The sequence below is a fragment of the Pongo abelii genome, chromosome 6 (assembly GCF_028885655.2).
Source record: "Pongo abelii isolate AG06213 chromosome 6, NHGRI_mPonAbe1-v2.0_pri, whole genome shotgun sequence".
Lineage (NCBI taxonomy): Eukaryota > Metazoa > Chordata > Mammalia > Primates > Hominidae > Pongo > Pongo abelii.
The window spans coordinates 41,429,549-41,454,379 of record NC_071991.2 but is presented as its reverse complement, the minus strand read 5'-3'; the positions used below and the strand labels follow the sequence as shown (position 1 = coordinate 41,454,379).

The window sequence follows — 24,831 nt, the reverse complement described above, 5'->3', positions numbered from 1 at the left end:
TACAAACATGTCCCAGATCATAGTTCATGGCTCTGGAATATATTTTACGGTATATATGGGACTGGCTTAGAGCCATCCCGTCTGTGGTTATGTAAAGCCAAACCACGTTATCATAGCTTTGTTGCAGTTATTTTAAAAAAAACTAGGGCTTGTTTGTTGCCCATATCAGTCCGAGAAACCAGTGTAATTCTGACTTTGGAAATTCCACCTTATGGTCTACCCAATTCAAAGCAAATACACAATTCTCTGTTGGCAGTCTGCACTGCAGTCCCCTGTGCTAGGAAATCCCATCGCCACACCCCCTAGTTGAGAGGCATGCAACAGTGATCCCACCCCCTGGTTGAGAGTGGTCCTTGCTGCAAAGTGGTCTTTGCTGCAAAGTACTCGAGACTCAGATTTCCTCCCTGGTTGCTCATGATTGATCCGGTGGGCATCCAACCTGAGTTAGAACAGTCAGAGAATCATGCTGAAAATTTAGACCTAGGTCAGAGGGAGTCAAGTTGGTCTCTTTTGTGCTTGAACTCTGGGATGTAAACCATAGGAGGTGTTGGCAGTGAGAGAGGAGAAACGAGCTTAGAGGAGCCAAAGGGAGAAACTGGATGAGGAAGGGTGATATCACTCATGTCCCTGGAGTTCCTGAGGCCCAACTGCATTCCTGACCCTGGACTCCTTGAGACAACACCGTGGCCTTAGAGGGCTTAAGCTGGTTGAAGATTACCTGAACCAAAATGTATCTAATTAGCACAAGAGATGTTGGTAGCCAACATAAAAAACTAATAGCAAAAATAGGTAACACTTAAACAGTGAAGTTTTCCAGAAGAAGAAACTGAGAAGAGGGAGGTTAAATGCTTGCACAGGATCACACACCAGGCAGCCTGGCCCCAAAACCCAGAGTAGCAACCTCTCCATCGCTCATATCTCAAAATGGACACAAAGGAAAAGGCCTGGTCTGGTGTCAGGCAGATGTGGGTCAGTTTCCTCGCTGAACCACTTGCCTGGGGCTAATTATTGACCCTCGGTTTCTTAATCTGCAAAATGAAGATGACCAAAACCATAAAATAGAATTGTTGCAAGGGTCAATGAGATACTGTAAATAACGTGCCTTGACCCAGCAGGCATTTGATAAAAGTTACTTCTAATCTGTTTCCAATTTTTTATTTATAATTAACTGTAGTGACTAGAACTGACAGAATATCGTGACGAGTGGTAGTAACAAGCATCAGTATTTTTACTGTTAAATATATTCCGAGATAGATGTGCTTTATTTTGTTAAGGAAGCATTGTTCTATTGCTGGTTTACTACAAAGATTTTTTTTTTCTCCAGAAATTGGTGATGGATATTTTCAAGTAACTTTCCAGTTTGTAACCAAAAAAAAGTCGTATGATTTTTGTCTTTTGACCTTATACTTGATTTTAGTAATAGAATTCTTAATATTGAACTATCCTTATCTAATTAAACATCCTTAATCATTTTGCATTGTTCTGGGAATGAACTAGTAGGTTCAATTCTCTTGTGTTAATTTAGGATTTATGTACAAGTGCAATTTCTCTAGTTTTCTTTCTTGTTTTATCTTTTCCAGGTTCCACTTTGTGTTTATGGTAGCTCATAATGATGAATTAAGAAGTTTTCCACCCTTTTCTGATTTCTGGAACTGTTGAAATAGCAGAAAGGTTTTCTGCCCTTGAGTTTTTGAAAGAACATGTCTTTAAAAATATATATATCCAGTCCCAGCATCAATTTTGGAAATAGTCCTTTCTCCTCAAAGTTTCCTAATTGGCACTGTGGTTATCGATCTGTTTAAGTTTTCTACATCTTCCTGAATAAATTCGAATAATTTTTATTTTGCTAGAAAATTTGTAATTCATTGAGATACTTAATTTTTTAGCACTAAGCTGAACATAGTAATCTCATTTAATGTTATCATTTATTCCATATCTGCATATATTTACTACCTGCTTTGATTCCCAGCTCTCTTTACTGGACCCTCAGGGGCCACCTCTAAACGTGGAAGCCACGGGCCCGTCACCTCTGTGCTGACCTTTAGTCTTTTCCTGGTTTGGATCATCTCGGTCATCTCAACCTAGATGGCCACAACCCTACTATCATGTTAGAAGCATTGGTTACAATGCCCTAGAGTCTATTTAGAGTAGGTGAGCCAATCTTCTATTGGAGTAGAAGATAACTGTTTTTATACACAGGTTGTGGTTACTGTCTTGGGGACTGGTCAGTTATGGGGTGGTCGGGAAAGGGCACCCAGGAATGAAGCACTGGTGGGGTACCCAGGCCCAAGGACCCATTGTCCCAGAAGTCCCCTAACCACAGTGCCCCATAGCACTTTCACTGAGGTTTTGTTTGCCTCTAGTCTCTTCAGAGTCAATAACACTAGCATGTTATTTCATGGAAAAAGAATCAACTACTTCAAACATATCAGTTTGAAGTGTTTTTATAAATATATTTATTCTATGGAATCAGACAATCTATTCATTTTAACGTCTTTATAGCAGCTATACAGTAGGAAACACTCTGAGTCTAAAAAGAGCCACATAAAAGGCATTGGAGATAGATTAGTTGGAAATTCTGACAGGGAGGATCTGAGAAAATTCACAACTAAATCCCGGATTAGGTGAAAACCTACTTAGAGTGGACACCATGGAGACTCCAGTTATGAAAGTAGGTGCCAGAGATAGGCAAGGCCCACATGATGGGGAAAGCATAGGGTGCTAGACCAGGCAGTCAAGAAGCTGGTTTAGGAGCAGGCAACAATGGAATCAAGCCCAGGTAGCCTCAGCATTTTGCTAAGCAGGTTAATTGCAAAATGCTCAGGAAGTCAATGCTCCAACAAGCATTTAAATCAGTAAAGGCACTTGCATCTGGAGGTGGCCAGATCTGTATGGCCAGTTCTTCCTAGCAGTGACCTCGTTCTGTCTTTTATGTGGCTGGCGATTTTAAAGAGTGATGCTCATTCAGCTTATCTCTTACCATGTTGTGATTCTATGTAACTCTTCCCCACTGTCTGCAAGCACAACTGCCATATGGGTTCCATACTCAAACCCTCCACCTGCCATCATGGACCTTAGGTAATGTAGATAAAATGCTTGAATGGGTAAGGACACACATCCAGAAAGCCTTCTGTGTCACTGGATCTGGGTCCTCCTCCAGTTCAGTGTGGGCTTTTTATCTAAGATTCCTGAATTCCCCTTCCCAGTGCTTTTCTCTTCTTGGGTCCTCATTCTCCCCGGTTGGAAAAAGGTTGTGGAAAAATGACTCAAGTCTGCTACGTGGCTGGGAGAGGAGGCTTCCTTTAGCCCCTAACAAGCACACAGGCATTGTTCATGGTAAAGCATAAGGAGGAGGAGAACAGGCGCCTCCCTTGCGTCGTCAATGAGAAGATTCCTTAAGCAGCTGAAGATGAATGCTCAAACACATCAAATAAAAGTGCAAACTAAAATATTTAACAATGTAAATTTCCACTTGCCCATTTCTCTGCCTTGTCTGTGTTCCAGGTTCAGGTTTAGCGGTCGCATCCTGGGCCTGGCTCTGATCCATCAGTACCTTCTTGACGCTTTCTTCACGAGGCCCTTCTACAAGGCACTCTTGAGACTGTAAGTGCTTTGCAGACCACACTTCCACCCCAGCCCTGTCTGCAGGGCAAGGACACCGACCTCTCTGGTGCCACTGACCCTTTTGTCACTGTTTTGCCCTAACCATTCCTGTTAGGGTTATGGTGGCTTCCTGTTCTGAGTGCTTAGATATCACATACATTTTTTAGCACAATAAAAAGGTATTTGGGGATTTTGTTGTTGTTATAGGGGAAGATTCTATTATCAAAATGTCATATCATGGAGATGAATCATTTTATATAAAATTATAATAATATTACAAACATTGCATTAAACTGTTAAGTAGAACTGATCTGTTTATAGCATAATTGTTTTAAAATGATAGTTTTCTCCAATTTTCATGCGGAGTCCATGAGTCAATAATTATTTCATGTTTGTTATTGTAAACAATTTCACATTTCCTTTTCAAAGGAAAATCATTGAATGAACTAAAGTGACTGAATGATCTGATTCATCAGTGGATTCAAAAGTATCCAATTGTTAGGATAAGTCTGTGATGTTTTAGCCAGGAATGATATAACCACATTTTGAAGTGAGGTCTGGGCAGCCATTTGTTCAGTAATTCTGTTTGCCTTTCTCACTGAATTCACCCAGGCCCTGCGATTTGAGTGACCTGGAATATTTGGATGAGGAATTCCACCAGAGCTTGCAGTGGATGAAGGACAACAACATCACAGACATCTTAGACCTCACTTTCACTGTTAATGAAGAGGTTTTTGGACAGGTTTGTGTGACATGGGGTTTGGAAAACGGATTTTGTTTTTTACTATGGAAGATGCACATAACATAAAGTTATCATCTTAATCATTTTTAAGTGTAGACTTCAGTGCTTCAGTATATCCACATTGTTGGGCATCCAATCTCCAGAACTTTTTCATCTTGCAAAACAGAAACTCTACCCATTAAACAATAACTTTCCATTTCTCCCACCCACAACTCCTGGAAACTACCATTCTATTTTGTTTTTATGAATTTGACTACTCTAGATACTTCATATAAGTGGAACTATACAATATTTGTCTTTTTGTGGCTGACTTATTTCACTTAGCATAATGTCCTCAAGGCTCATCCATGTTGTAGCATGTGTCTGAATTTACTTCCTTTTTAAGACTAAATAATATTTCATTATGTAGATATATATGTATACGCACATATATACACAAATATATATAGTATTCTTCCTTTACATGTATATAAAATATTCCTCCCTTTTTAAAGCTGAAAAATATTTCATTATGTGTATATTATATATATATAAACAAATATATATACATATATGCCATATTTTGTTTATCCATTCATCCATTTGTCTGTTGATGAACACCTGGGTTTTTTCCACCTTTTGGCTGTTGTGAATCATGCTGCTATGAACATGAGTGTACAAATATCTGTTCAAGTCCCTGCTGCATATATCAATTCTTTTGGATATATACACAGAAGTAGGATTGCTAGATCATGTGGTAATGGGATTTTGTTTTTAAATTAGTGAATAAGAGATCTCATTCATTCAAACCAATTCCTTGGGAACTACTTCCTTTAATAAATCTGCCCGTGTCCCCTTTCTTCTTTTTCTTGTTATGACCTGGATCTACTTTATGGAGTTTTTTGAAAATCAAATATGATAATGGATCAGAAAGCATTTTTGTGAAGTACACCATACATATGTCAGAGATTTCTGCTATCTGTGCCATTACAGAAATGATTCTTTTTATCACATCCAGATAGCTACTCCTCCAAAATACATATATCTCAACACTAAATAATAAGATAAAGTTTCCCATTTGTTTTCTACTAGCATTTATATAACATCAAATCTTCTGATCAAATGGGTTACAATTTTAACAGAAAATAACCATAGCCTGAGTAGATTTAACAAACAAGGTTTGAGGAACCTCATTTTCTAGACCTAAAGCCTGTGACATAAGGTAATTCGTAACAGGGGTTGTTGTGATAGTTAAATCAGAATGCTTTAGAGGTGCCTCACATCAATGTGGACAGTGCACTGGGTCGCTGCATGAGAATGAATGAATGCTGCAGGCCACCAAGCACCCGCATCCCAGTCAAGAATCTTGGCTAGGTCCTGGAAAACATTAACATTCTGTTGTATTTCTTCTGTAAAAACATGCCTCTGAAGAATGCTGTCTTACCTATTTGAGAAAAAAATATTTCTTCCTACAACTCTGGAGAGCACATTTAAATATGTTCGAGAATATGCTACTCATGGCTGGGCATGGTGGCTCACACCTGTAATCCCAGCACTTTGGAAAGCCAAGGTGGGCAGATCACCTGAGGTCAGGAGTTTGAGACCAGCCTGACCAACATGGTGAAACCCCGTCTCTACTAAAAATACAAAAATTAGCTGGGCATGATGGCAGACACCTGTAATCCCAGCTACTCGGGAGGCTGAGACAGGAGAATCACTTGAACCTAGGAGGTGGCAGTTACAGTGAGCCGAGATCACGTCATTGCTCTCCAGCCTGGGCGACAAGAGCAAAACTCCATCTCACAAAAAAAAAAAACTACTCATTTAACTTTCCTGCCATGTACTCATTGAACAGGCAAAATACGCTGTTCTCTGTGCATGACCACTTTTAGCCCATCTTTCACATATGCCCTATTGTAGAGGGTAAGTTTGTAAAATATACACAATTACTTAACAAATTGTATTAAGACAACTGGGTAGCCATCTGTAAAAGTTTTAAATTAGATCCCTAACATAACTTATTACACTAAATAAATTCCAGCTGGATCAGAAACCTGAATGTAAAAATTTTTTAAAAAGGAAAAAAGAGATAATTTTTATTTTTAATCTTGCACTAAAGAATGCTGATACAGATATGGCACAAATTCTCAAAGTCATAAAAGTCATCTGACATAGTCAAATATTATTTTTAAATTTCTGCATGAAAAACTATACTATAAACAAACTGAAAGCAACATAATGTTTAATAGATAACATTAAGACTATTTCTTTCAATATCAGAAGAGATCCCACAGATCAATAAGAAATTATCAGTCAACAACCTAATAGTAAAGTCGCAAAGAATATAAATAGATAGTTCCCAGAAAAGGAAAGACAAGGAGATAATCTCATTTACAATTTTTTAAAATAAATTAACACTATAGTGAGATACCATTTTCCCTCATTAGAATGTCAAGAATCAGAAAATTTAGCAGTATTTTGGGATGGTGTAGAGAAAGAGACCTTCCTGTCCATTGTAGGTGGAAGTGTGATTCACTCTCTATGAACGGCACTTTGGTGATATCGGTTCATATTTTAAATCACATGCCTTTGACTCAGCACACATGTCTAGAAATTTGTCCTACCGATATATTAACACCTAATTAAAATTACTAATATATTAGGATCTTCATCACAGCCTTGTTGATAGTTGAAAAATATCTGTAACAGTCTAAATGTCCAGCAGTAGAGCACTGGTTAAATAAATGATACATTTACTAAGTGGAGTAGTGAAATCATGTGGGGTTATTAAAAAGCATGAGGACACCCCAACCCCTCAATTCACATATAATCATGAGCAATAAACAGGGTACACTAACAACAATAAAGAAAGAAAAACACAGATATAAATTGGCATGAAAAATGTCCAAGATATAGTTTAAAGAGAAAAAAAGGTAGTGAAGAACAGTGTGTAAAACACACTACTGTTTACAGGGAAAAAGAGTTTATGTTGGTCAGGCACAGTGTCTCATGCCTGTAATCCCAGCACTGTGGGAGGCAGAGGTGGAAAGATCTCTTGAAGCCAGGAGTTCAAGACCAGCCTGGGCAACATAGCAAGACCCCATCTCTAAAAATGTTTAAAGATTATATACATACATTCCCCAGCATATGCATAGAATCTCCCTGGAAGGGAAATAGAGATGACTGTCTCCAGAAAGGGAGAATGCATGGCTGGGAGGTTAGGTGGGAGAAAAACTGACTTTTCATTTTATGGCCTTCCACACCACTTGAATTTTATTCCATGGCCATATACTATCTATTCAAGAAAACGAGGTCAACTACAAATAACTGAATGTATAAAATTAGAGGAAAAAATAAAGTTGAAGATACAAAAGAGCAATCCTCTGTGTAAAGTGTAGGAACTCGACAACTTAGGAAAAAAGCTTAAATGTTCCCAGTGCTAAAAATAAGGATGTGTTGTAGATCTACAATAATGTACAGTTGACCCTTCAAGATGCAAAGGTTAGGGCACTGAGTCCTGTACAGTTGAAAATTCATTCATAACTTTTGATTCTCCAAAAACTTAACTACTAGTAGCCTGCTGTTGACTAGAAGTCTTATTAATAACAAAAATGGTCAATTAACAAATATTTTGTAGGTTATAGATGTTATAAACTGTATTCTTACAATAAGGAAAGCTAGAGTAAAGAGAACGTTATTAAGAACATCATAAGGAAGAGAAAATATATTTTCTATTCATTGAGTGGAAGTGGATCATCATAAAGGTTGTCTTCACTTTGAATAGGCTGAAGAGGAGCAGGAAAGGAAGGTTTGGTCTTGCTGTTTCAGGGGTGGAGGAGGTGGAAGAGCGGGCAGGAGAGGCAGTCACACTTGGTGTAACTTTATGGAAATACATCGTAATTTCTGTCGTTTTTGCTTTTTCCTTTCTCTAAAAATGTGTCTATATAGTACCAATCCTTCTTCTACCAATCCTTTGCTTAAGTTTCAGTGCCCATATCTAGAAAGGTTTATTATCATAAAAGAAGTCAAAAGCAGTCAAACAATCAGAACCATTCTGCCAGATTGTCTAACATCGATTTGTTTTCTGGCACTGCTTCTTCTAGATCTTCTTCCTCGTCACCTGGCACTGGTTCAGAAGCACTCATTTCCATCAAGTCATCTTCTGTTAGTTCCTCTGGCGTGATGTCTGTCAGCTCTTGAATTTCTCCAAGATCCATATCTTGAAACCCTTTACCCGCAACCTTTTTTTTTTTTTTTTTTTTTTTGCCATATCCACAATCTCTTTCATGATTTCCTTGATGGGCTCTGTCATAAATCCTAGGAGGCTATACACAACATTTGGACACAGTTTTCTCTAGCAGAAATTTATTGTTTGGGGCTTGATGACTTTCATTGCTTTTTCTATAACATCTTCAGTGGCATAACTTTTCCAGAATTTCACAATGTTCTCTCTATTGAAGTCATCCATAGTGTTGACATCCTTTCCATAGAGTGTCATGTGTAATGAGACTTAAAGTTCCTATGACTCCTGATCTAAAGGCTGAATTAGAGACGTTGTTTTGGGGGGCAAGTAGACCACTTTGATGCCTTGGTGTTGAACTCAGGGGGTTCTGGGTGGCCAAGGGCATTGTCCAATATCAAAAAAAAAAAAAAACTTTAAAAGGCAGTCCCTTTCTGGCAAGGTACTTCCTAACTTCGGGAACAAATCACTGACAGAACCAATCCAGAAAAGAGGTTCTCATTATCCAGGCTTTCTTGTTGGCAGCTGGTGTTATCTTTTCTCTTCAAGGCTCGGGGGTTAAAGCTTTAATGGATAAGGGCAATCCTGATCATAAATCCAAATGTGTTTGCACAAAACAGTAGAGTTAGCCTATCACTTCCTGCCCTAAATCCTGGTGCTCACTTATCTTCCTTACTAATAAAGGACCTTTGTGGTGCTTCTTTTCCAGAACAGGGCACTTTCGCCTGCATTAAAAACCTGTAAAGGCAGATATCCTTTCTCCTCAGTGATTTTCTTAACAGTGTCTGGGAATTCGTCTGCTGCCTCTTGGTCAGCACGAGCTGCTTCTCTTCTTATCTTGACTTTTTTTCAGCCAAACCTGTTTCTAAAATTATCAAACCATCCTTTGCTGGCATTAAATTTTCCAACTTTAGATCCTTCACCTTCCTTTTGCTTTGAGTTATCATATAATGACTTTGCTTTATCTAGAATCATATTAGAGTCTACAGGTATGTATGCCATTGTTCTAGCAATACTGCACTCACATAAAGGCTGTGTTTTCAGCCAGGCATGGTGGCTCATGCCTGTAATCCCAGCACTTTGGGAGGCCAAGGTGGGCAGATCACAAGGTCAAGAGATCGAGATCTTCCTGACCGACATAGTGAAACCGCATCTCTACTAAAAATACAAAAATTAACCGGGTGTGGTGGCACGTGCCTGTAATCTCAGCTACTCGGGAGGCTGAGGCAGGAGAGTCGCTTGAACCCAGGAGGCAGAGATTGCAGCAAGCCAGGATTGCACCACTGCACTCCAGCCTGGTGACAGAGTGAGACTCTGTCTCAAAGAAAAAAAAGAAACAAAAGCTGTGTTTTCAATATGAGATAAAAATGTATTCCACAAAAAGTGCCAGGTTTTCATACCTGCTGGCATAGCTGCAGTGATGGCTTCATGAATTTCCTTTTCTTTTTTTACAATGATCCCTATGCTGGATTCATTTATTTTGAAAAGATGGGCAACCACATCTGCAGACCTCAATCTGTGGTGCCTATCAAGTAATTCAGTTTTCCCTTGTAATATCATGATTTTTCTCTGCTTCTTGGGAGTATTTCCAGCATCATTAGTGGCCCTTCGTGTGGGTCCCTCAATGTTATTCAAAGTTTACAATATTGCACTTAAACACAGTGGAAAATACGCAGTAAACAAGAAAGATCACTTTTTACTGTGATACACAATTTACTGGAGAGAGGCTGTTCATCAGCAACACTTGAGCTCATCGCAAAAAACAGCAGGAGGTGACTACAAAATTGTTACAATAGTACAGTATGTACTACAGTTAATTTTATGCAGTTATGATTTAATACCGCATTTTGATGTTTGTTTTTCTCTCAACTGCCAGTGGCACCATGTACAGGCTCTAAGTGTTTGTGTGTGTACATTTTCCTAAATTTTAACTTTTTAATAACAGATTTATGTACATTTTATGTTAGTAAATGATAAAATAGACTAGTATCTACATATATTTTATGGACTCATTACATTTCTAACTTTTTTTTTTCATTTTAAAAAAGCTTCTATTAATTTTCCAGGTATGCAGGTCATCTGTGAGTTTTTTCAAATTGTTGTAAATCTCCAAAAAAATTTCCAATATATTTATTGAAAAAAATCCATGTACAAGTGGACCCATGCAGTCCAAACCCATGCTGCTCAAGGGTCACCTGTATACCTGTTTAAAGTTTATCTCATTTCTCTTCAAAAGGAGGTCACCAAGAACAATGAGTGGTTTTAGAAGATTGAATTGCGGCCCTTCTTTTGTCAAGTTGTTATAGATAGTGGAGAGCAGAGGGATGCAGGTGAAAGACACCATAGGCTTTAGGATTAGATTCAGCTACTAGTGAAGAAGCCAAAAGTGACCCTGTTGAAATTAATAGAAGCTCTTTTTTTCTCACATAAAAGCCCTGTTGAGGCTGAGTGTGGTGGTCCATGCCTATAATCCTAGCACTTTGGGAGGCCAAGGCGGGTGGATCGCTTGAGGCCAGGAGCTCAAGACCAACCTGGCCAACGTGGCGAAACCCTGTCTGTACTAAAAATGAAAAAATTAGTCAGGTGTGGTGGCATGCGCCTATAGTCCCAGTTACTTGGGAGGCTGAGGTGGGAGAATCGCTTGAGCCTGGGAGAGAGAGGTTGCAGAGAGCTGAGATTGTACCACTGCACTCCAGCCTGAGTGACAGGGTGAGACCCTGTCTCAAAACAAAAACAAAAAAAGCTCTGTTTGATAAAATCCTCAGGCATCAAGCTCCTTCCAGGTCTCCCCACTGCTATTGCTAGGATAGGCCCCCTGCACTCTTAGCCTAGATGCATACAGCATCCCAACCATCATAACTGTGTTCAATGCAGCAGGACAAAGGAACACACAGCCCATCCCTTCAAGGAGGCCTCCTGACAGTGCCATACACTTCTGCTTACATCCCATTGGACAGAATTTACTTACATGCCACACCTAGCTGTGAGAGAGGTTGGAAAATAAAGTCTTTAACTGGGCAGCTAAAAATCAGACATTCCAAAGAATATGGATGCTGGGTGGTAACAAGTATTTTATCATTAGCCAATATTTTATAATTAGCACTAATCACCTAAGTGATAAGAGAAAAAGTAACCATCAGACTACTTACGGACTCTTTGTTTAGGTACCTGTGTCCACAGTGCCAAACATATATGTATTTTTTTCTTTAAACCAATAACTAAGTCCAGTGATGCCTCATTTGTCTTGCAGCATTGAGCACTGCAGTGAGCCCTTAAGTGAATTTAAGATGACTGAAGATTACCCCCTTCATACATGAACATATTTTGACTTTTTAAAAAATGTCTAGTATGTTATCTACCTTCTTGCCCGTGAAAAGATGGCACACAGATCAGAGCCTTCCCTGATGACTCAAGCATGTCCTAACAAACAGGCATCATCACACAAGTGGCAGCGCCATTTGCTGTGTGTGCCTGCATGCTTCTGGTTCCCTTCCCAGGGTCAGGCTGCCCTGGCTGTGTAATATTATACCCCACCCTCTGCCAGAAGACCACTGTCTTCTGGCCAGCTGTGGGAGTGGAAGCTGATGGCTGTCAAGAATTTGCTGTCATTGAGATTTGGGGGCATCAAGTATGTGATTGTAGTGTTGAGACATTCAGCTTCACCATTAGGGACAACCTAGGACATTTTCCTTTTATTTCCATTATGCCTCTTGAGTATAGGAAACTTGTTTCCTCTGTATAAAACAAAAACTGTAGCCTTTCCAAGGTGCTTAACAATCTGCTTAGAGGTCAGGTGCAGTGGCTCATGCCTGTAATCTCAATCCCAATACTTTGGAGTTGGGAGGATCACTTAAGGCCAGGAGTTCAAGACTAGCCTAGGCAACATAGACCACATTCTACCAAAAAAAACAAAAAAGAAGGAGGAGAAGAAGAAGAAAGAAAAAAAAAATTAACCAGGCAGAGTGGGGCTTGTCTGTGGTCCCAGCTACTCAGGAGGCTGAGGCAGGAGGGTCATTTGCCCCCAGGAATGCAGGGCTGCAATAAGCTATGATTGCACCACTGTGCTCCAATCTGCTTAGAACAGCCAGAGCTTTTTTAGTGATTTTTAGCAAGGAAAAAAGACTCCAGGGATAATAATGCTGAATAATGCCCTGTAGAGGATTTTTGGCATACAGTCATCCCCCTAAAATCAGTGTGCCTCCCTGAGAGATAAGCTGAACTGGCAAGCATCGCAATATTTCTGTTTTCCTACAAGGTCACGGAAAGGGAGTTGAAGTCTGGAGGAGCCAACACACAGGTGACGGAGAAAAACAAGAAGGAGTACATCGAGCGCATGGTGAAGTGGCGGGTGGAGCGCGGCGTGGTACAGCAGACCGAGGCGCTGGTGCGCGGCTTCTACGAGGTGAGGCCCGGTGGCCTGGGGAAGGCAAGCTGTGGCCAGGGTGCTGCTTCACGGGGCCTCGTCCTCCAGGCTCCCTGAGGGAGCAGCAGCTCAGGTGGTGAGAACAGAGAGGGAGAGCTAAGGTGGGCAGTGGGCTCAGCGAATGCTCCTCACCAGGGAATACTGACGACCTTCGTGAGGTAGAGGGCTGAGGGGTCAGAGTTCTCTGGGAAACTCAACTCTTACGGATGAAAAATGCTTTCAGGCAACTGGCATGTGACCCTGGTGTGCCAGATGTGAAAACATCTAGCATCTCTTGTCATGATATGTGGAGGTGGTGTTTCCTTTCAGTCAATGAAACAAAAATAAGTGCAGTGAAGACATTGGGGTGGGTATTGTCCACTGTCACTAGAATTTTATTTTGTGCCACGTAATCTATGCTGAGTGGTAAATGAGGAAGACAGGGAGGGCCGCCAGACATCCTATGATGTCCTTGAACTCCAGTTTAAAAACCAGAGGCTATAAATGTTTTCTCAGGTCTTGGGTTGTGGAAGGCTCTCCTTCCCTGCCAGAATGGAGAAGTGCACGGGCCATGGTCTCGTCCACCACTGGTTTGATTAAAGGAGGTACCACCACAGGACCTCAGTTGTGCCTGGTACATTTGGCACAAGATGCAAAGTCAGAATGCAGAACCCTAACAAAACAAGTCTTCCCAGATCTCTAAGGAGGGAGGGAGGAAGTGAGAGAAGAAGGGAAGGAAAAGACAAATTTCCACCCAGCTAGCTCAGTCCAGTGAGCATGAGGCTTTTAATCTTAGGGTCGTGGTTTGAGAAGGGATGGAAAATACAGTCGTTTTAATACAAATGCTCAATTTTAGGAAATAAGTCATAATTGCATGTGAAAGATTACATTTTAAGTGAAATAGTAATACTAATAGCTATTAAGTCCTTCAAAGTGATGTGGACTTTTGGCCTTTAAAATCCAATATTATTTGAAAACTTCAATGTGACTTAAGAAAGTCGAGTCAGATTTGTTTACAAAATCATTCTGAGAGGGAGCATTAGGGGTGGAGCATGGGATTCTTTTTTCTGTTCCCCACTCATGAAGGCTTGTGTTCTAAAATATTTAAGTCAATGATCACCGTTCAAGCTGCTATAACAAGATACTGTGAGATGGGTGGCTTACAGCAACAGACATTTTTTTCTCACACTTTTGGAGGCTGGGAAGTCCAAAATCAAGGTACCAGCAGATTTGGTGTCCGGTAAGGGGCCACCTTCTGGTTCATAGATGGTACCTTCTCCCTGTGTCTTCATGTGAAGGAAGGGACGCAAGGTCTCTCTTGGGCCTGTTTAATAAAAGCATGAAGCTCTCATATCTAATCACCCCCCAAAGGCCCCACCTCCTAATACAATCCCCTCAGGGGTGAAGATTTCAACATATGAATTTGGGGAAGGAAAAGGATATAAACATTCAGATCATAGCCATAATTTTCAAGTTAAAAATGATTACAGACTGAAAAAAGTATTGCCAGTGATGGTCAGTTTCCCAGTTTAACCCACATAAATATAATAATGAACACAGCCTTTCCATGTGTTTGGACCTGGATGCTGAAGCCTAACCTGCATTTCAGGTTGTAGACTCGAGGCTAGTGTCCGTGTTTGATGCCAGGGAGCTGGAGCTGGTGATAGCTGGCACCGCGGAAATCGACCTAAATGACTGGCGGAATAACACCGAGTACCGGGGAGGTGAGTGGGCAGGAGCTGTGATGATGCAATGATCACAAATAGAACTCAGCACTTTCCAAAAGATTGTTTTGTTGAGGTGAAATTGATGTAAAATAAAATTGACTAAAGCGAACAAGTCAGTGGCATTTAGTACATTCACAGTGTTGAGCAACCATTGCCTCTAGCTACTTCTGGAATATTTTCATCACCCCAAAAGGAAACCCTGTACCCATTAAGCAGTTGCTCTCACTCCCACGCCCCTTTCCCCCAACCCTTGGCAAACATCAATCTGCTTTCTGTCTCAATGGATTTGCCTATTCTGGATATGTCATATAAATAGAATCATACAAAATGTGGTCTTTTGTGTCTGGCTTCTTTGACTTAGCCTGCTGTTTTGAGGTTCATCCATGTTGTATGTAGCATGTTTCAGTATTTTATTCCTTTTTATAGCCAAATAACATTCCATTGCATGTATATATAATTCATCACATTTTGAAGACTACGAAAAGCTTAGCCTTACTTCAGTACAAAGCAGGAGCTTGTACATGCCTTTCTCCAACTCCCAACCTGAACTTTCCTTCAGGTGACATCATCCTCATATTGGTCAAGTCTCTGGCCTAACTCGATGTAGAGGCTTACAGAGAACATTCCATCCAGGACCCAGCTCCTGAGCATCATGCATGGCTCCAGGAAAGGGTGTATCACTACCTACAGAATTGGAGCCCTCTCTGCCTCAATCCTGGTTTGCCACAACACGGTTCTAACCGTGGCCCTAAGCAAAGCTAATGTCTAACCCCTCCTAAATACTCACCTTGCACACTGCCAGACCTGTCTTCCTGAAACATTGTTTTACTTATAGATTTGAAGGGTTTTGTTAGCCTCAAAACTCTTCATTTAAAATATCACAGAAATCCCATCAATACAGTAGAGAGTGAGCTGGGGGCATTGCCTCAGCCTCCCTCATGTCCCCAGTACACTCAGCCCTGCAAAGCCTCTTATAGTATAAAACCGGTATAGAATGAAAATGGCTGTCTGCCTAGCTGGGCATGGTGGCTCACGCCTGTAATCCCAGCACTTTGGAAGACCGAGGCAGACAGATTGCTTGAACTCATAAATTCGAGACCAGCCTGGTGAAACCCCACCTCTAAAAAAAATACAAAAATTAGCCAGGTGTGGTGGCACATGCCTGTAGTCCCAGCTACTCGAGGCTGAGATAGGAGGATCCCTTGAACCTAGGAGGCAGAGGTTGCAGTGAGCTAAGATCGTGCCACTGCACTCCAGCCTGGGCAACAGAGCAAGATTCTGTCTCAAAAAAAAAAAAAAAGTCTCTGCCTGGCTGTTAAGGCCCCATAACACCCCCAGAAATATTCCTTCCTGCCTTCACCAGACACCCCTCTACTCTAGTGGCTTACTGTTGCCTGCATATTTCCTCCTCTTTCTTGTTATTCTTTATCTTTCCTGCCAGGAATGTCCTCCTTCTTCCTTCCACTTGCACAAGCCCTTTGCACGCTGCTCATAGCTTCACCTCCTTTCTGAAGCTTTCCTTGCTTCTACCTTGGCACACATAGATTTCTCCCCTCTGTGAATGCCTCTTGCATTTGCAGTCAATGGCAAATCATTTAATTGATATATCCAAGCATGGTCTCCCCAGCTTACTGTGAGAGGGACCCAGTACTTAATCCATGAGCCCAGCATGTATCCATCCAGGGCTGGTCTGAGAACAGCTGCTCAAGGGGAGAGCCTGGGATCTCCTGTTCAACAAACTGGCTGTTCACCTCCAGCCTAGACTGGTAAGTCCTAGACTCTCCCGTGGTAGGTGGTTGCCAAGAGCTAAGACAGCAAAACAAAGGAAATATGATGCAATATTATACTCATAGGCCCTTTGGTCTCTACCAGGCCCTTCTACTTCTTATCTACACCTATATGAAGCAGGGACATTTTAAGTGGAGTCCTAGTTGTTTAAATAGAAAGCAGACATCTCTGAGAACATCTCACAGAACATAAAGTCCTTTTATAAAATGACTATTTTCTAAATCTGCTCTTGTTCTAAAACTTGACCTAGTTGCACAAATTGTTTTAGACCTCCCTAAAGGCCATCACAAGAGAAATCAGATCAAAAGCAGCGGTTCCGTTCCTATCATAGCTGATGTGTTTGATCTCTGTCTCCCTCCTCACCCCTTCCTCTTTTCTCCATGTCCTGTCTTCCTCCCTCCCTTTGCCTCGTGCAGGTTACCACGATGGGCATCTTGTGATCCGCTGGTTCTGGGCTGCAGTGGAGCGCTTCAATAATGAGCAGAGGCTGAGATTACTGCAGTTTGTCACGGGAACATCCAGCGTGCCCTACGAAGGCTTCGCAGCCCTCCGTGGGAGCAATGGGCTTCGGCGCTTCTGCATAGAGAAATGGGGGAAAATTACCTCTCTCCCCAGGTACAGAGCTCCTGCCAGCCTTCGGGGAAACCTGCTGAAGAGGGCAAAGTATACTTTGCTATTTGATTTTGAGTGACCATCCTTTGGGATGGAATTCTTTCCTGTCACCCAAAGTATTGTCATTGGAGTTATTAGGGAAAGGTGAAGGTGAGGTGGCTGTGAGACTTGCATTGAAACTATATTATTCTTAGGGAGGTTTTGATGACTGATGGTATTTGAGCTGTAATATCTTGGTCCGTGTGTCAGTCGTGGGATGCTGTCATAGCCCAACTTAATTTAAAGATGATTGTCTGACACAGGAGAGGGCAGAGGCAAGGACATTAATATAAAAATGCTGGAACCTGGAAGTAACCTCTCGAGCATCGTATCTGTACTTCTGCAGCGTATCACTTGATACTTCATAGGATCATTATATATTTGTGGTGTGTCGGATTTTTCCTACCAAGTTTTAGAACATGTGGGGATGAGACTACATGTATCTCTGGGTCTCTATGGTGACTTCTATTTAGAAAGCACATCTATTGTGGGATAAATGTGGAAAAGGAGACGCTGGGGCTCCAGGCAGTTTTACAGAAGAAATTCCCAGCACTGTGAGTTTTAATCCCAGCACTTCCTGAATCCTTTCTATGCCACTCTGGGTAGTGCATTCCCGATCAGAAAGCACTGAAGAGACAGTTGTGCATAGGCGCTATAGTGAGAAACGCTGCTGCAACAGACAGAAGAAAAGATTGACCCCTATTATCTTTTGCTAATAGGATATGTTCTAATTATAAAGAAGCTTTGCATTTAACTCCACTCTATTTCTACATGGCCACCCAAATACCTTTGCTAAATCCTTATTGCAGAAGGATTTACTGGACTATAGCTTTCACCGATTTTCCCCGAGGACAATTCACCTGGTGTCGGTCAGCATTCATGGGCATGCCCAGCTGGTTAATCACAGCTGAACACCCTGGTGCAGGCTTCAGCCCTGGCTTCACCCACTCAGTTCAGCAGACCCTCAGCTCCAAGGGTCTGTCTTGTTTGCATGGCTCTACCAATAGCTAAACCTAGTGAATGTAAGTCTGGCAAGAAAAGAAGACTAAAAAGGCAGAATTTCCATTTGTTAAGTTGAATGATAGATTTCAAGAATATAGTTATTTGGAAACATCTTGCTTTTATTTTAGAGAAATGCAGCTTGAGTCATCACTGATGATAGCATGCAGCTTGAGGAGGGGCTGAGCTACAACCACACACCTGCCCGTGGGAACCTGCAATCTAGGGAGAACACGGCCTGATAGTAACTAATCACAGCACAAGGTAGAATCAGAGGAGCACAGGGGGTAAGAGCAGCGTGCTGCGGGAGTGTGAAACAGAGCCTCCTAATCGAGTTGCCTAGAGAACATGCCACTAAAAAACTGGCATTTACGGGAGGATTGGGAGGCGAGGAATAGGGAGAAGGGGGCTTCCAGGCTGAAGCAATAACACAAGCAAGGGCTGAGAGCGGGGAACGGCAGCACGTGTTCAGGAAGGTGCGGCCAGCCAGTGCAGAGGGTAAGATGCCCAGAGCAACATCACAGGGGATGCAGTTGAGAGTTTGGTGAGCCACAAACAAAAGACCCTGCTGGCTGGGCGCAGTGGCTCACACCTGTAATCCTAGCACTGTGGGAGGCTAAGGCAGGCGATGGCTTGCGCCCAAGAGTTCAAGACCAACCTGGGCAACATGACAAGACCTCATCTGTACAAAAAATTTAAAAAATTAGCTGGGCATGGTGGCATGCACCGGTAGTCCCAGCTATTTGGGAAGCTGAGGCAGGAGGATCACTTGAGCCCAGGAGGCCGAGGCTGCAGTGAGCTGTGATTGCACCACCACACTCCAGCCTGGGCAACAGAGTGAGACCTTGTCTCAAATTAAATTAAAAAAAAAAAAAAAAGAAAGAAAGAAAAAAGAAAAGACCGTGCTGAGGAGTCTCTATTCTTTAGGAATTGAGAGTCATTGCTTCTGTTATCTGGGGTCACAGATTGAATGTAATTTCCATATTTGCTTTGGAAGCTTTGAAATACACATTAATATTATTAACCCACACAGAGAGCTTCTAAGGCAGACATTGGGCTTATGAACAGGTTCTTCATGTCTGAACCAAGGCACCCCTAAGAAGGCTGCTGCACCACAAGCCCCCGAGATGGTTTCTTGGGGAAGTAGGGATGTCTTCTTGGGACAAGAAGCAAATGCCTCTAAGAGGACACTGAAAATAACCCCCTGAATAGTGACCCCTGTCCAATCTCCTTTGGACAATGTCTGAAGATCCAAGACTCTAAAAAAAGTCGTCTATGTGTGGATAGAAAGAAAGAACCTCTGACTTCCAGAAACTGCCGTTCAGGAAGACCTGGCCTGGCTATGGCAGGTGGCAGGAAGCCCTGAGCAGGCAGGAAGCAGAGCAGACCCAGGGTGGCATGGGCTTCCCAGTTACTGTGAGCCACAGTGCATGTGGCCTGCACTCTGGGAGAGGCAACCTTCAGCTCTTTCCTCAGATCTTTCCTCTGCAGAAAGGAAAGGCAACTGGCTTCCCAGATGAGAGCGCCAGACACTGCCACAGCAAAACCCGGTCATAGCCCAGGCTACATAAAACCTTTGTGTCAATCCAAGCCCCTGCCTGCTAAAAGATGTGTGAGGGCCAGGAGAAAGGACTTTGAGGGTAGGGGCTTCTGGGATATAATTTCATAGTTGAAATAGATGAGAGGCAGGACTGTCACTGGAGTTGAGGTCAAGGAACTGGGGGCTTGGGTGTTCACCCTGTCAGCCATGTGGACTTAGTTGCCACACAGTCTGGTAGGAGGACTTGAAGTGGAAAAGAAGACTTCAGCAAAGTGCCAGATAATAATCATAATAAGTTAGAAGTTCAGAGGGTCAGAAGGAACCAAAGATCTATCTGGATCACTGATTTTCAAGCTTCTTAAACCATAGTCCACAGAAAGAAATGCCTTTTATATCACAACTCAGGACATGCACATGTACTCATTTGCACGTATTTGTGTGTATATCGGAAACTCAAGTTCCTCAAAATAGCACTTTACCCTTATTATCTGCAATAAAATCTATTTTCTGCTCTATCCTATTTCATTAAAATGAAATGCCAGCCAAAACCTATGGTTTTAAAAATAAATTATCTAAATGACATGAGATTCAAAGGAATGGAAACTGATCAAAGATTGCAAAAGTCATGACGTGGAATTGACAGCAGGGAGTGTAAAGAATGTTCATCCACGTCACAGCGTGTGGGGCAGTGAGCAATTTCCACCCATGAGGACTGGAGATGGGACACTAGGACCCGGATGCAGCATCTGGAAAGAGCTTAAGGAGGTGGCAAAGTTTCTTTACTTTGAACAAGAGCTCAAAGGAGGACAGAGGAAAGTCTTGGAAGGAAAGAGAAGCGCAGAAGCTAGGTCAGAGTCGAAGTAGCACTGGGCAGTGTGGAGATAGAATAAAGGAGAGGGGAGAATCCTTGGGTTTACCTTTGGGGCAGGGACCAGGGATATCAAAGCTAAGAGTCATGGGCAATTAACTGGCCTAAAAGTTGCAAATGAAATTCTAATATGAACATGTCTCACTGCAGATGTAAACTAAGCCCAGGCCCAGGGTGGAGTTGGAGGCCCGGTTAAGTTAGTAGTTGGTTTACTCTGTAGCAATGGTTCTCAAGGTGGGGCTGGGGAAGGTGACTTTGCCCCTCTTCCCCCACAGGAGGCAGTTGACAATGTCTGGAAACATTTTTGGTTGAGGGGAAGGGGTGCTACTGGTGTCTGTTGAGTAGAAGCCAAGGATGCTGCTAAACATCTCACAATGCACAAAACAGCTCCCACAACAAAGAGTTATCAAGTTTGAAAAGTGAATCGTGTCAAACTAAGAAATGCTGCTCTCTAGTACCTAAGGCCAGAAGAGGACCTACAAAGGAGGCCTGAGGGTGCCATCAGGGAGCTCAGCAGAGAAAATGGCAGCCATTGAGAAACCAAAGAGAAGCCAAGGAGGGAGATGTTCCAGAGCAAGAGCTGTCAAATGCTTTTAAAGAGCTGGAGCAGGTGGGAGTAGAGTATGGGCTTCTGGATTTAGGGATCAAGAGGTTATTGACAAACTTGAAGAAGAGTACATTTAGAAGGGAAGAGAGCAAGGCCTATCTGAAGAGAACAAGGCTGTAGTTAGGCAGTGGAAGAAGATTGGCATGAAAGGAAGACACAACTTACATAACTGGCTGAACAATTAGCAGCAAAGAGGAGTGACTGCTGCCACTTTTGTGTGTTTCTAGACAACCTTAAAGTGGTCTCTAGTAAAGAGGAGCAAGACTTTCTTTGGCCCTGTGTTGGTTAACATTTCAATCTATAACTTGGAAAAATAGAGGAGACAGGGAGATCAACTGTGTAGATGACACAGTTAGAAGGATAAACAATACAGGGATTGGCACAACCCAATCCAAAGTTATCTCAAAATGCTGGAACCCTAGCTTGACACCAATGGCGTGAAATTCGACACAACTTAAAGACCCGCGCAGATCTCCAAAACATCCGTCGCACCAAGTGTGAGAAGAGAGTGAGTCACCTGCCAGTATGTCACGTGCAAAACCCCAGAGGCTTCAGTTGCCACAAGTATGACACGGTTCCCCAAATCATTATCACAATCATGGTTGCATTATTAAGAGAATCTTATGTTTAAATGATGATTCACAGGTTACAAAACGCATTTACATGTGTTCTAGCGTTGATCCTCCCCATAACCCTTTGAGGTGAACACAGCATATATTATTATCCCCACTTTACAAGTGAGAAAGCTGAGGCTCAGGAAGATTAATTGACTTTTCCAGGGTCATAAAGCCGGTAAGTGGCTAGACTGGGGTCAGCATAGAGGTCTTCCAAGCCCTGGTTTCTTGCTGTCCACTGCCCCACACCACCGGGCAATGCTTGGTTTGGTGCACGGGAATGAGGTAAGCAGGCACTTGGTGCTGTCAGAACCACACCTGGAGGGTGGCGAGCTCTTAGGCATGCTGAATTGGATCATGATTTGATTGTGTTCATTCGTTCTAGATGACAAACTAAGGGAGTTCACCAAGACTCTAAATAAATGCAATAAAAGCAACTAGTAAGTAAACCATGAGTGTTCAGACTAGGTGCTATTCGCCAATGCTTTCTGTTTACTCCCAGAAATGATCTTTTACAGAATTAATTTGGTTCCAACTAATTTGTAAAGGTGACTTTTTTTCTGTAATATTTCCACTCATGAGTGCCAGTTAAAATGACCAGAGGAAGAAAACTATGAAGATGATGCCTGCTCCTATCTCGCCCCTGGCTAATTCAGCTAGTCCAAAAGCATGCTTGGGATTTTTCACCCGACTTCGCCTGTTTAGCCGTAGCCCAATGTATGTTCTAGTTTCATTGGAATCTTTTTAACATAGAGAGAAATCACTGTAACCATCCTACTCAATTTACTGAGTTCCCTTTCACTCAAATATTTACATCTAGGTAAAGTATTTCAATTATTTTCTTTTAAAGTAAAGGAAGGCCTGTTTGAATCTTAGATAATAATTTAAGAATTCTGCCAATCTGTATTCGTATGTTTCTTCCCAGTTATGTCTTTAAGGCCTAAGACCAGACACTCTACTGCCCTGTACCTGCCTTTGGAGCTTGAATGGGGAAGGGGACAGGGAGGAGGGAGGTAGGGGTTAGGGATAGTTCCCCAAGGACTGCCAGGAGGAGGAATGGGTGCTGGGCAGATGAAAACACCAGCATCCTCCCTAGATTCTCGATGGGCAGGAAACCCCACCTTCCCTCTTTCCTCTTCCCATCTTCCTCATTCCCAAAATAATCTCCCCCCATACCTGAGTGCTGCATCAGCCTGGGCAGTGATCTGATACTCTGGTTTATATACTTTAAAACAAAGGTGTAAATAATACACAAGTCCCCTAGGGATCTTGTAATGAAAAGAAGAGTTTAATATCCCAAATAAAACTCTAATGAAGAGTTTAGTTTTGTTTGTTTCTTTGTATGTTTGTTTTGTGATTTGATTTGATTTGGTTTGATTTAGAGTGCCCTTTTCTCTGCTGGTTGGTGTCTCAAAACACCATTTCAACACACCACTCTTAGGGAGGAAAAGGCAGGAGATGAACTTTCACCTGCACCCATCCACCTTTCTCCCTACTATGATACAGGACTCGGCATCAGCCAAAGTTTCTGTAAAAACAAAGAACTTCTGGCAGGCAGCAGCTAGTCAGGTGATTCAAGGCTCCACAGCAGGGAATCTATGTGTGCTAGGCTTCTTGTACCCACTGCTGGAGACCCACATGAGTCTTCCAGGTCCAGGTGTTAGCCTCTGGCGAGGAAGACATTCCTTGTCTAAGGCAGACACTGGCCATGCAGGAGGAAACACATGAAGCAAGCTAGAACCCTGGGCACCAGGACACTCCAGGCATCCAGGGAGGACTGGCTCACACTGGCAGCTTTTCTTGGAAATGCAGCACTTCAACTTTAGGTTCTGTGGGTTCTACTGGGGTAGAGGAGTCAGACTTGTCTCCAGAGCACACTTGACTTGAATGGAGAACTGGATCTCAGAATTCCAGGCCATCTCAGCTTCCTCTAAATAGATGCATGTGGTTCACAGAGGCTCACAAATCAGAGCTGGGCAAGAAGACTTAGGAATATAATCCTTCAATACTAATTATATTTCTGCCTCCTTCATTGACCACATCAAAATTTGTAACTCAATTGCAAATCAGGCTGATACCATAGAGTTTATAATCAGTTTGCTAGTGTCATTCTAGCGTAGTTGGTTTGCTTGCAAATGCAAACAACCCATTTTTAGTTATTCCATTCCTTCCACCAGTCTATTCATTCTAGAGGAATGAGGCTCTTTAGTGTGCAATGTTTTATGGTGGTCCTAAATCATGGTCCTGCTCACTTTTGATTCCTTTTTGAATCACAACTTCAGACAGTCACAGATCCAGAACCAGTTGTATCATTGAAACAAACACTCTCACCAATCTCTTCTCCCCATTCAGGGCACACACATGCTTCAACCGACTGGATCTTCCACCGTATCCCTCGTACTCCATGTTGTATGAAAAGCTGTTAACAGCAGTAGAGGAAACCAGCACCTTTGGACTTGAGTGAGGACATGGAACCTCGCCTGACATTTTCCTGGCCAGTGACATCACCCTTCCTGGGATGATCCCCTTTTCCCTTTCCCTTAATCAACTCTCCTTTGATTTTGGTATTCCATGATTTTTATTTTCAAACCAAATCAGGATTGACAAAAGCTGTGCATGAAGAACTGCCTTCTTCTAAGATCTAACCTTCAGGCTTCTCTCCTCTGTTTTCAGTGAACTGCTAGCCTGTATGCAATATTAAAAAACAGCTGTCTCAAGGTCTGTGTATATCTCCACATACCTCCATTACTAACAATGAAATATGAATGCAAGTTAAGCTACACTTGACCAAATGGTAATAAATGTTTACTTCCATTTCTATCATTGAAGGGAAAATGTGAGCATTAAGCACTCCAGGCTTTTATATGCCCATGTCTTCTGAGCAGAGCCACCATTTTTTATAATTTCTAACAACCAACTCCAGAACTAGGAGCTGATTAACTCTTTGTTTTCCTCTCCATCTACTTTTCCCTGTGCATAATATCCATCCAAAGGACAACAGTGGCAAAGCTGAAATTTTTATACATTCAACTCATGATTCACATGTGGCATCAGTCCCATCAGCCGGAACT

At 42.1% G+C, this 24,831-nt stretch overlaps 1 protein-coding gene across 10 annotated transcripts in view; it reads left to right on the top strand.

Annotated features, from left to right (window-relative positions):
* The window catches only part of HECW1 (HECT, C2 and WW domain containing E3 ubiquitin protein ligase 1), a 456,699-nt gene extending 432,117 nt beyond the window's left edge, over positions 1 to 24,582 (top strand). For all 10 annotated transcript variants that reach the window (XM_054558880.2, XM_054558879.2, XM_054558881.2 and 7 more), the window contains 6 exon segments: positions 3,505 to 3,603; positions 4,216 to 4,345; positions 12,820 to 12,966; positions 14,576 to 14,690; positions 16,898 to 17,096; positions 24,113 to 24,582. In XM_054558880.2, coding sequence (XP_054414855.1) covers positions 3,505 to 3,603; positions 4,216 to 4,345; positions 12,820 to 12,966; positions 14,576 to 14,690; positions 16,898 to 17,096; positions 24,113 to 24,224 — 802 coding nt within the window. In that variant the 3' untranslated portion in view covers positions 24,225 to 24,582.
* Positions 24,583 to 24,831: the final 249 nt, after the last annotated feature.